The sequence below is a fragment of the Engraulis encrasicolus genome, chromosome 6 (genome assembly GCF_034702125.1).
Source record: "Engraulis encrasicolus isolate BLACKSEA-1 chromosome 6, IST_EnEncr_1.0, whole genome shotgun sequence".
Lineage (NCBI taxonomy): Eukaryota > Metazoa > Chordata > Actinopteri > Clupeiformes > Engraulidae > Engraulis > Engraulis encrasicolus.
In genome coordinates this window covers 9,129,083-9,141,582 of record NC_085862.1, presented here as the reverse complement: position 1 = coordinate 9,141,582, position 12,500 = coordinate 9,129,083, and the positions used below count along the sequence as shown (strand labels likewise).

Sequence of the window (12,500 nt, the reverse complement as noted above, 5' to 3'; positions counted from 1 at the left end):
AGGAGAGGAGAGGAGAGGAGAGGAGAAGAGAGGAGAGAAGAGGAGAGGAGAGGGAAGGTGAGAAGAAAAGGAGAGGAGAGGAGAGAAAAGCAGAGGAGATGAGATGACAGGAGATGAGGAGAGGAGAGGCGGGATGAGGAGAGGAGAGGAGAGGAGAGGAGAGGAGAGGAGAGGAGAGGAGAGGAGAGGAGAGGAGAGGAGAGGAGAGCAGAGCAGAGCAGAGCAGAGCAGAGGAGAGCGTTGATGAGGAGAGGAGATGTGGGAAGAGTAGAGGGGAGAAGAAAGCAGAGGAGAGGAGAGGAGAGGAGATGAGGGAAGAGGGGAGGAGAGAAGAAATCAGAGGAGAGGAGAGGAGAATCAAATAGGAGAGGAGAAGAGATGAGATGAGAGAGGAGAGGGGAGAAAAGCAGAGGAGATGAGAGGAGAGGAGAGGAGATGAGGGAAGAATAGAGGAGAGGAGAGGAGAGGAGAGTTAAAAAGCAGAGGAGAGGCTTAGTAAGGAGAGGAGAGTTAAGGAGAGCAGAAGAGGAGAGGAGAAAAGAATCACATAGGAAAGGAGAGGAGAGCAAAAGACCAAAGGACAGGAGAGGATGGTAGAGAAGACAAGATAAGAGAAGAGAAGAGAAGAGAAGAGAAGAGAAGAGAAGAGAAGAGAAGAGAAGAGAAGAGAAGAGAAGAGAAGAGAAGAGAAGAGAAGAGAAGAGACAAGACAAGACAAGACAAGACAAGACAAGACAAGACAAGAGAAGAGAAGAGAAGAGAAGAGAAGAGAAGAGAAGAGAAGAGAAGAGAGGAGATGACAAGACAAGACAAGACAAGACAAGACAAGACAAGAGAAGAGAAGAGAAGAGAAGAGAACACAAGACAAGACAAGACAAGACAAGACAAGACAAGACAAGACAAGACAAGACAAGAGAAGAGAAGAGAAGAGAAGAAGCATGTGGCTGTGGAGATCAGCTCTTTCCTCTTTCCCCTCTTGATGCAGTAGGGTGCCCACCACTGATGGCCTGTCAAGAGCAGTAAGGTGCCCTCCATTGACAACCTGACCAGGGTGCCCACTGACGGCCTCACCAGGCCAGAGCAGTAGGGGGCCCACCACTGACAACCTCACCAGGCCAGAGCAGTAGGGGGCCCACCACTGACAACCTCACCAGGGTGCCCACTGACAACCTGACCAGGCCAGGGCAGTAGGGGGCCCACCACTGACAACCTCACCAGGGTGCCCACTGATGGCCTCACCAGGCCAGAGCAGTAGGGGGCCCACCACTGACAACCTCACCAGGCCAGAGCAGTAGGGGGCCCACCACTGACAACCTCACCAGGCCAGAGCAGTAGGGGGCCCACCACTGACAACCTCACCAGGGTGCCCACTGACAACCTCACCAGGCCAGAGCAGTAGGGGGCCCACCACTGACAACCTCACCAGGGTGCCCACTGACAACCTCACCAGGGTGCCCATTGACGGCCTCGGGTGCCTACCGCTGACAGCCTCAGCAAGTCAAAGCAGTAGGGTGCCCTCCACTGACAGCCTGACCAGGGTGCTTCACTATCCAGTCCTGTCCAGCCAGTGTGGTGCAACTACACCACATGACACACACACACACACACACACACACACACACACACACACACACACACACACACACACACATTCACACACACACACACACATTCACACACACACACACACACACACACACACACACACACACACACACACACACACACACACACACACACACAGCATTATTTCAAGATGACACAGAGCACTGACGAAATCCCCCATAGAAATTAACAGGGATAGTTTGTAATGGCAGTATGTACAAATATCAAAAGCCAATCATTATGATGAACAGTGTTACAATCATATTGCAGACTCACTCTTGCTGTAATGCCGTTATGGAAGTGCAGTCAAAGATTCTCTATTTAAATTGTCTCTGGTGCAGTGTCAAAATAACCAGTAAGAAAAGTGGCTTTTAAACTTTTATTTTGACTCCCAAGACACAACTTAACACAGTCTAATAAACTTTTCGCAGTGGTTTTAATCATGATTTTCATGACCGATTGTCAGAGGGCCTGTCCTTACGAATCGAAATAGCTCCCCGAAGGCGTGGCCAAGATGGCCACCGAGTGAGGCAACTTTAACTAGAAGAACTTTAGTGTAGGTAACACTTTAGAATAATAGTCGCTAATAAGCTTATGAAAAACGTAATACTGAAAATAATGTAAAACAATGAACTTGTGATCTACAAAACATTTAAAAATGTTTGTAAATGAGCAAGAAATACTATGCTAACACAGCAGAAACAGGACAGCCACAACATTCCTGAGAGTTTGTCCTTCAAAGAACAGAAGAGGAGATTCCCACTCCACTGTGAAAATGTAGGTTGGTTCTTACTAATTTACAAACACTTCAAATGTTTTCTCCACAATTAGTTTATTAAAATGTGTTAATAAAGTGTTAATGAAGCTTTTTAAGGGACTGTTATTCTAAAGTGTTACCGAACTTTGGTATTAAGCTCCCATCATCTTCCAAGGGCTGTAAAGAAAAAACACAGCCAAGCTAATCAGCCACAGTAAATATGCTCTCACTCAAAACATAAGCGCAAGTCATTGTCATTAAAGCTTGTGATGACACACACAGCAGATCAAGATCCGCTGCTTTGTTTGTTCTGATGATTAGCTGTCATAGTGTGTGTGTGTGTGTGTGTATGTGTGTGTGTGTGTGTGTGCGTGTGTTTCCTAAAGATGTTTCCTTGGAGAGTAACGCAGTGGGAAACGACAGCTGGCAGCTCAGAAAAAAAGAAGAAGTGGAATGATGACATGAAGAGAAGCTTAGGATAAAAAGAAAGAAAGGAAGGAAGAAAGGAAGAAAGAGAAAGAAAGAAAGAAAGAAAGAAAGGAAGAAAAAGAAAGAAAGAACGAAAATAAATAAATTGATGAGAGAAATTGAGGGATTGAGGAAATTTAAGAAGAGAGAAGGAGGAGTGAGAACAAGAATAAGCCATGAAGATAAAGGAGAGGCTGGAGGGAGAGAGAGAGAGAGAGAGAGAGAGAGAGAGAGAGAGAGAGAGAGAGAGGAGAGAGAGACAGAGAGAGAGAGAGAGAGAGAGAGAGAGAGAGAGAGAGAGGAGAGAGAGAGAGAGAGAGAGAGAGAGAGAGAGAGAGAGAGAGAGAGAGAGAGAGAGAGAGAGGAAGTGGTATTAATATTAATGCATTAGTCTTCTTGGAGACTTAGGAAAGAGCGATGAGAAAGGGAGGGGAGGCCTGAAGACTTAATTACTTCTGAGTGAGTGTGGGTGCATTTAACATGAGTTTACAGTATGGACATACTGTATGTGTCTGGGTATGAGTGCACGCCTTTCTGTGTGAGAATGTACATGTGTGTGTGTGTGTGTGTGCGCGCGTGCACGTGGAGTTTATGTATTTTTCTGTGTTTGTGTGTATGCGTGTGACTGTGCGTGTGCGTGTGTGTGTGTGTGTGTGTGTGTGTGTGTGTGTGTGTGTGTGTGTGTGTGTGTGTGTGTGTGTGTGTGTGCGTGTGTGTGTGCATGTGCAGTGCGCACACATTTGCGTTTCTGTGACAGACCAAGAGTCAAAAAGGGGTGTGTATGTGAGGGGGTGTGCGTGTGTGTAGGGGTGTGTGTGTGTGTGTGTGTGTGTGTGTGTGTGTGTGTGGGTGTGGGGGGGGGTGGGAGTAGGCAGTGCAGAGTGTTGCTTCTTCTTCAAAGCCGCAGTGGAGCGGCACCATCTTGGGCTCCTATGTCTTCCCTGCAGGGCCGGTTCTAGTCAATTTGGTGCCCTAGGCTAGCACCTCTCTTTGCTTTTGGTGGAATTAGAAATTGGCATGTGGAAACATAGTGTCATGCATCTGATCGAGCACAGTTGATCTACTACCTACGTATGTACTCATAAATAACTAATCATAATTGTCAATATAAAACGTAATGCTATTTTTCGCTTAATGCTTAATTCTGTGGGAGTTGGCGCCCACAAGACAATTGGTGTCCTATAGGGCAGTGGTTCCCAACCTATGGGTCGGGACCCACCTTATGGGTCACCAAAGATCCACAGGGGGTCGCGGAGCCCTCTTGATTTTAAGGGGTTTCATTTTAAATATATATATAGCCCATGTTGAATAAAAGACAAAGCATTTAACTAATAAATGCATAGAAGCAACAAATTGTAAGTGCTACATTAAATATTTATTCAATATTTGACCAAAGACGAATTGAGGAATAAAATAACTAAAATTAGTTTTCGCAGGAAACAGAGGGCATCTTGTGACTCCGTCTCGTGCGGGCGCTCGCGTGGTTGGGTCACCAAAGCTTACAATAGTAAAAACATGGGTCCCTATAGAAAAAGGTTGGGAATCACTGCCCTAGGCGACCGCCTAGTCTGCCTATGCCTAGCGCCGGCCCTGCTTTCCTGCCTTTCCCTGCCTGGCTGCCTGCGCGCCTCCTGCAGTTGTTGCAGAGGAATCTGTACGGGTGGCCCGGCCCGTATCAAATAGCCGGCCGGCCAACCCAGCCCTGCCCAGCAGTGTAGCGTAGTGGAGATCACAGGCCCCATGTAGCCTCGTGCAGACACAGCCCTAACCCTCTGCTCCAGCCCCAGCCCTGTCTGGAAAACTGGGCTTTAAACACCCTAACTATAGACCTGCAAATACTATTCATGATGACGACCACACTCTATAGAGCACATATATGCACACACACACATTTGAAAACATGCGCGTGCACACATATAGGCATGCACATATATACACGCACACACATGCGCGTGCACACACACGCGCGTGCCGCGCACACACACACACGCGCGCACACACACGCACGTGAAAACACGTGTACACACACACATGCGTGCACACGCCTGCATCACCCACATATGATAACACACACACACACACACAAACACACACACATGATAGCACGCGCACACACACACACACACACACACACACACACAAACACACACACAGACACACAATAGCACACACACACAGATACAGACAAAGTAAGCAAGGAGCGTGGTCTAATATTACTATGCTGTTATGTGCATTATAAACGGCCTTCTTCATAGTCGGCTACACACATGGTTGTCCCTGCACTCCGTCTGTCTGTCTGTCCATCTGTCTGTCTGTCTCATGGTCATTTGATGAAATGTGGATATCCCAGGGAAGGCTGTCCCCTGTTCGTCATCACTACGTTGATAGTGTCCTTCGAACTTCACCACCTCATTTGAACACACACCCACACACACATTCACACACACACACACACATTCACACACAGGCACACACACACACACACACACACACACACACACACACACACACACACACACACACACACACACACACACACACACACACACACACACACACACACACACACACACACACACGCCCTGCTCCAGAGAGGGAACTCCTCCACTAATGAGAGAAGAGTGACCTGATCCTCAACTCTGGTGTTTATTCAGGCACCCTGAGTGCCGTTTATAACCCGTCTGGTCTGACTCTGGTCTGCTGGCTTTCGGATCATCATCACAGCCCTTGTGGATGCGCAGACAAGACAACTGCTCTGGTGTGGCGAGAAGAACTTTGGAGTGGACGAAGGTGCGGGAAATGCCATGTTCACATACTGGCAGGACTCTGAATTAACTTTTCTTTTTCATAAACACCCAAAATGGCTAGTTTATGTTAATTTGTTAATTAGTTACCAGCCAAACACACACTCATTAATAGGTTAAAGTGACAAGTTAGTAAATTGGTCTTTTCCATCACCACTGAACACAACTGAAATTTCACCAGCATTTGGCTGGTTGGTTGGTGTTCATTAAGTCCTGACTCAGATACTCTAGCTCACTGGTCTCTTGCAGAGCCAATTAGCTTACTATATACCTACTATATTAGTCATACACTAAAAAATTGAGGACAATCGTTAAAAAAATCGTTCCAAAATCACAGCTTTCAAAGATTTGTTTCAAAAGATCGGCAAAACAGGCGCCTGTATAGGCTACCCCGAAAAAACAGCTCTCAGTCTGGCGCGCGCTCACGCACAGCCATGTTGGGGGGCAGCAGCCCATTTCAATCAACACGACAGAAAATGAACGCCTGGGCTGGAGCCCCTTCACACACACACACACACACGCACACGCACACACACACACACACGCATACACGCCCACCAGTGGGACTGCGCGACTGGCTATTCTCATACCGTTAGCTCCCAGGTTTCACCGTTGACTCCCTTTTGTCTCGCGCTATACAGTTGCGCACACCGCAGCAGAAAAAAAAATCGGCCTTGTGTGTGACTACGCGCAAACAAATGTCCCCGTTCTGTAGCTTACAACTGGATATGTGAGTCCACATTGGTATTGATCGGGGGGTGGCAGGCATGCAGGCAGGGAGGCCATGGTGGACACGTGAGGGTGAGGTCTATCTGCAATAACGGGGCTCGCTCGTCTAATAATGAAGACATCGCGTCGCTACGGCTGCTGTAGTGTGCGCTTATCATGTGTCGGCTCGGCTACCACCGCATGTTGGTAATGAGGGACACACGATGTACAATTATTTGAGTTGGCCCACTATCCCACAGCTCCTTTCCCGTTAACAGTCACGAGAGGCACGTTTCTCATTGACACGCTCTCCGAAGCGGTATTCTTTACCCCATTCCACCACGGGGTTTTAAAAGCAGACAAAGCAAAACCATTATCACCCTAATTTGACTATTTGGTTAAAAATATATAATAATAATCCAAAGGATTTATTTGGATAGCACACCTAGTTCACTGTCCCAAGTGACTAGAATCAGACCACGACAGCCACACAATACCATGCGAATCACTCATGATGCTGAGATTTTTCTGCAGGTGTGGCTGACCAGACCAGCGAAACTCATTTCCACCTTTAAAGCCAGCGGAGCCGTTCTATCCAGCCAGCAAGCAGCGCACAGTATAAAACGCGTGGTAAGGTATAAACGTAGCCTACTTACTCCATAGCATCCAGGTTATCCGCGGCCGCCTCTGTGCAGTAGAAGGGGTTTTTTTTGAGTGTGTGTCGTCTTTTGAGTCAGAAGTATTCGCTCTCAGATGTCCACCACCATCAATTTGGCTGTGCGGTTCTATCCCCTCCTTCGCTGGCTGCGCGGTGCTGCTGGTGTCCCTCCCCTGCTCTCGCTGCTTGCGGGGAGCTGCTTGTGCTCCGACTACAGCAGCAGGCTAGCTTGACTTGTCAGACGAGTCGACACACACACACACACGCACCACACCACACAGCTTGGCTAGTCCCTTCGTCTAGATGCTAATATTGGCAACCCTCCGTCAGTCCTGTTGCAATGATTCTGTGCTTGGTCAAAGTTTTTTTTTTTTTTTAATTAATATTATTAGAAAGCTAGAGGATGACTTTGATGCATTGTAGGCAAATGCCGACCAGTGAAGGATACAATATCGCCCCCAGGTGGTGTTGCCTTGATAGTTAAAAATAAAAATGTAGATAGGGGCGGGAGGGGGTATCTTGGCTCCTAATTAGCTGGTAGATGCATGTCAGTTTCCTCCGATGACTGCTGTCCACAAACCAGGACTAGGCCTATACCCTCAATCATATTGGACGCTTTCCACTAAATCTCTCTTGTAGGCAGGGGCGCTGACAGCTTTGTCTGGGCCCAGGACAAAGTCATCTGAAAGGGCCCCCCACCCAATACTTTCAATGTAATGAGGACCCAATTATGGGCCCCTCGTCTCATTGGGCCAAGGACAACTGACCCCTTGGTCCCCGCTTGTCAGCTTCCCTGCTTGTAGGGCCTATATATATCCTATATTTCAAAAATCGGCAAAAACGACGCCTGAAAGTTGTGCGGCAACATTCCAAAACTGTTTCATCATATATTACTGCTATTATAAAGATCATACTTTTCTTAAAATGAACAGTGCCTGTAGTGGATGACAATATTCCTAACTTGTCAAAAGCAGGTAAATTCGTGGTAATATGGTAACTTCATGAATCATGGTAATCTGGTAACTTCACTGCCCATGGCTCACGTGCGCTACAGGTGAGAGGATAGCTGTGCTGTGCGTCATATGCCGGCTTCTCTTTCTTGAGCTTAGCCTACAGATTGGACCGTTCAATAATGGAAACAATGAAGTAGTGGTAAATACTGTGTATGCATATAGCCTATAGTTGAACTTTAAAAGCCTAGAAATACTCATTGAGTCATAATGAAAATGGCAGCGGTATAGAGATGATGGGAAGGCAGAAGCGCATTTTCTTGAAAACTCCTCCATCTAGTGGTATAAATTTGGTAATTGCAGTTAGTGAAGTGAAAAGTGGAAGCTCATTGGGAAACTCCAACTCCCAATGTCATTGTGACACAGCACTCCACAGCACGCAGTGCGGCGGGACGGTTCCATGCTCAGGGTACCTCAGTCATGGAGGAGGATGGGGGAGAGTAGTTGATTACTCCCCCCACCAACCTGGCGAGTCATGAGTCAAACCGGCAACCTTTGGGCTACTTTTGAGTTTCTTAATGGTGTTTTGTGACTTTTCCATAGTTTTATACTTCAATCAGCATACATAGGCATAGTGTCTTAGATGTACGTACGTTAAGTCCACACCCTCAGAATTTAGTTTTAACCTAAACTCAGATTATGCTTGCAGAGCTTTCTTAACAAAATCAGGTGTAAACAAAAATATATAGTTCAACGCATCGGGTTCGACAATGAGAGGCACAGTACGAAGTCGCTGAGCTCCTTAGTGCAGCACTATGGCTCTCTGTAATGTCATAGCAATGTTGTTGTGACGTAATTAAGCATTTTCAGCAAGTGAATAGGGTCGCTGGTGACCCCTGCTGCAGTAAGAGGCTACAGGCTGGTCCAATAGCCCAACACTACTGCACTGTATTGAGGCTTCGGGAGGGAGGTTTAGTAACGTTCCACGCCACACTCTGCTAGTTGGCCTCCGTTACACTCTCCCCCTTAAACCTCACTCCCATAAGGGTCACGGCACCACTGTGACCACACCTGGCACCACTGCCATCTCGTCAACGCATCGATTTGGCAATGGGAGGTACAGTACGAGACCGTTGAGCTAAAGGACTGGTCCGATAGAGAAATGGGTAACACTTTATTTTAGGGACACATCTATTAGCACTAATACATCAAATATTAATGCATGTGTAAGTAACTTGTAAGGCATGTACTAAGCAAAATAAGACAGTTGTTAAGCATGTATTCACAAATGTCTTATTCATGCACAATACGGGATTTATTACCAATATAACCTCAGTAAGGACCTAGTAGACCTAGATTTCTATTTATGTGTAAGCAGTAAGGGCCAGAATACAATGTGTATAAGCTCCTGGTACACTGTGTGAACAAACCCTGAACAGTGTGAAAACAGATGTGGAATAAGGGTCCCTATTCTAAAGTGATGCATTGCTCAGCCCAGATGGCTTAGGGCCCCCGCACTACCTAGGGCCCCCACTCTACGTCCCCCCCCCGGGAAACAAAGTGTAAGAACATTTCAGATTCCACATCAGTCTTAGTAGGTATGAAGATCTCACTTATTCTACTCACTATGTTAATAAGTAATTGGAAGCATTATATAGCAAGGATTGGACGTAAAGTTATCAATGACGGTGGGTGGTGAGATGTCATTTTTTCATACACCAATTAGTTTTAATTGTAAAAACCCTACAATAAATGCAGAATATAACGATGAGTAATAGTTTGGAAGCGAAACTAAGCTATTCCTCTCTGATAAATAAGTTAATGTTTGAGAAACTTAGCTACAAGAAGTGCAGTGCATGATGGGTACGCCCTTAGTCAGAAATGCAATGCATGGCCAATGCAGCAATGATAATATTTCTGTTGTTACGTACATGGCAAATTGTTTGGATAGCAACTAAATTTCACAAGTGAGGGGAGGAGCTAAGGACGTAGGCTCAGAGCTGGGTAGGTTGTCTGTTGGCCTAGATTGCGTACCCATCATGCACTGCACTTCTTGAAGCTAATGTTCTCAAACATTCACTTAATTATCACAAAAGAGTAGTTTAGTTTTGCTTCAAAACTATTATTCTAATCTCCTGCATTTATTTTGGTTTTTTTTTTACAATTAAAACTCAGTGGTACATGAAAAAAAATTACATCTCACCAACCCACCGCCATTGACAAGTGTACGTTCAAGCCTTGCTATATATAGGCTCTTGTTACCTCCTTCTCATTGATATGAAGAAGAGAAAACTAGATGATTCAGCTGGGTAAGTGTTTATTATTTGATATACCCTTACACTTTGTAGACCTGAGGGGCTAGGTAGTGCAGGCCTGGGTGGTGTGGGGGCCCTAGGACTTTGGTAGTGCAGAGGCCCTGAGCCATCTGGGCTGACCAATGCATCACTTTAGAATAGGGACCCTTATTCTGCATCTGTTTTCACACTGTTCAGGGTTTGTTCACACAGTGTGTCGGGAGCTTATACACATTGTATTCTGCCATTTACTACTTACTAATAAATAGAAATATAGGCTTACTGGTCCTTACTAAGGTTATATTAGTAATACATCCCTAATTGGGCATGAACAAGACATTTGTGAATACATGCTTAACAACTGTCTTATTTTGCTTAGTACATGCCTTACAAGTTACTTACACAGGCATTAATATTGTATGTATTAGTGCTAATAGATGTGTCCCTAAAATAAAGTGTTACCGAGAAATGCTACCGCACTGTATTGAGGCCTCGGGAGGGAGGTGTAGTAACGTTCCACGCCACACCCTGCTAGTTAGCCTCCGTTACACTGGGTGATCGAAATATTACTGTTTTAGTTTAATAAACTGTATTTTTTGGAGCTTATTTCACAGCGTGCACACCTGCCTTCTTAAACTGTCTGACACTTAATTAACCATATATAGCACACTCTGAATGTGTGTAGAATGTGCTACATATGGTTAATATATGTGTAATATGCATAATGATGTGTGTAATACCTATGTGTAATGTCTTCTGTATTTATGTACGCAGTAAATTCTGCAGGGCTCACTTAACACTTAGAGAGTTGATTTGACATCATTTGGACTTAAATGAACTCTCTAAGTGTTGAATTAACACCGCAACATTTACTGTGTATGTATGAAGAGCTCTTTTCCAAAACGCTATATCCACCATTTTTGACTTTTTGCATTTTAATGTTGGAGTTGACTGTTAAGAAGTCCTATCATCCATATGTGAATTGTTGCCATTCAAATGTTTTGAGAAAATACTTTTAAACCTCTGTAAAAATGTATTTTGCAATGCATTTCAATGGAATGCCCAACACAAAAATGTCAATTTCCCAACATTCTATAAAATGGATATATCTCATTTTGGAAAAGAGCTCTTCGTATGTATGCTACTTGATGCCTTAACTTCCCCCTGGGATCAATAAAGGATACTCTCTACTCTACTCTACTTCAGTCTGGCACCTGCAACAAGTGACTTACCCTACTACCCAAAACGACATCCTCTTGCCTCAGTGCCGGCCGTCCTCCGAGGGAAAACAATTACATTTCCCCATGGTCAACCTCAGCCGAAGTCGAACAACTTTTAGGGGGAATTTCCCCATTCAACATCCCGATTGCAAATGAGCCAGTGCCCTAGGTTATGAATCGTGCTTTTGTCAGATATTGAATAAGACTTTGATCATCCTTGACATTGAGCATCACAAGGCCATAAAGTCCATAAAGCTTCACTGACCACCCGCGTGCGTGACCTGTCCGGTTAAAAAATCCTCCACAGTCCATGTTTTAAACGGAGCGTGTAGGCGCTATATCAATATCATTACATTTAAATGCAGATGAGCTCAATAATCTTTTGCTAAAATAATGTAGTACATTGCTATGCCACTAAGAGGTATCACATACTGATTATGACTTGGTCGTAACCATTTTGGTGACAATAAGATTATAACATGTGTTAGAGGGTTAGCACAGGGAAGGACTGCAGCTAGATCTCTCTCTCTCTCTCTCTCTCTCCCTCTCTCTCTCTCTCTCTCTCTCTCTCTCTCTCTCTCTCTCTCTCTCTCTCTCTCTCTCTCTCTCTCTCTCTCTCTCTCCCCCTCCCTCTCCCTCTCTCTCTCCCTCCCTCTCCCTCCGTCTCTCTCCCTCTCTCTCTCCCTCCCTCTCCCTCCCCTCTCTCTCTCTCTCTCTCTCTCTCTCTCTCTCTCTCTCTCTCTCTCTCCCTCCCTCTCCCTCTCTCTCTCCCTCCCTCTCTCTCTCTCTCTCTCTCTCTCTCTCCCTCTCCCTCCCTCTCTCTCTCTCTAATCTCATGGCAAACAAGCTGAGTGTGTGTGACAAGGTCTTCCCATCCCAATAACCGATACCCATATGTGGCAGGGCCAGGAATACATGTACTTGTGTACATGCAATGCAAGAATGTAAAAAGCAATGTAAACATTTTTCAGCCTCATCAATCATGTTCTGTGTGGCAAGCCATATTGTTCTCTTGACCTTTCTCCACCTCTTTCCT

The 12,500-nt window shown here is 45.5% G+C and overlaps 1 protein-coding gene across 2 annotated transcripts in view; it reads right to left on the bottom strand.

Moving 5' to 3' along the window:
- palm1a (paralemmin 1a) overlaps positions 1–7,237 on the bottom strand; it is an 88,097-nt gene extending 80,860 nt beyond the window's left edge. For both annotated transcript variants that reach the window (XM_063200543.1, XM_063200542.1), the window contains exon 1: positions 6,999–7,237. In XM_063200543.1, the coding sequence (XP_063056613.1) occupies positions 6,999–7,003 (5 nt within the window). In that variant the 5' untranslated portion in view covers positions 7,004–7,237. The remainder of the gene's footprint in view (positions 1–6,998) is intronic.
- Between the last annotated feature and the right edge of the window lie 5,263 nt (positions 7,238–12,500).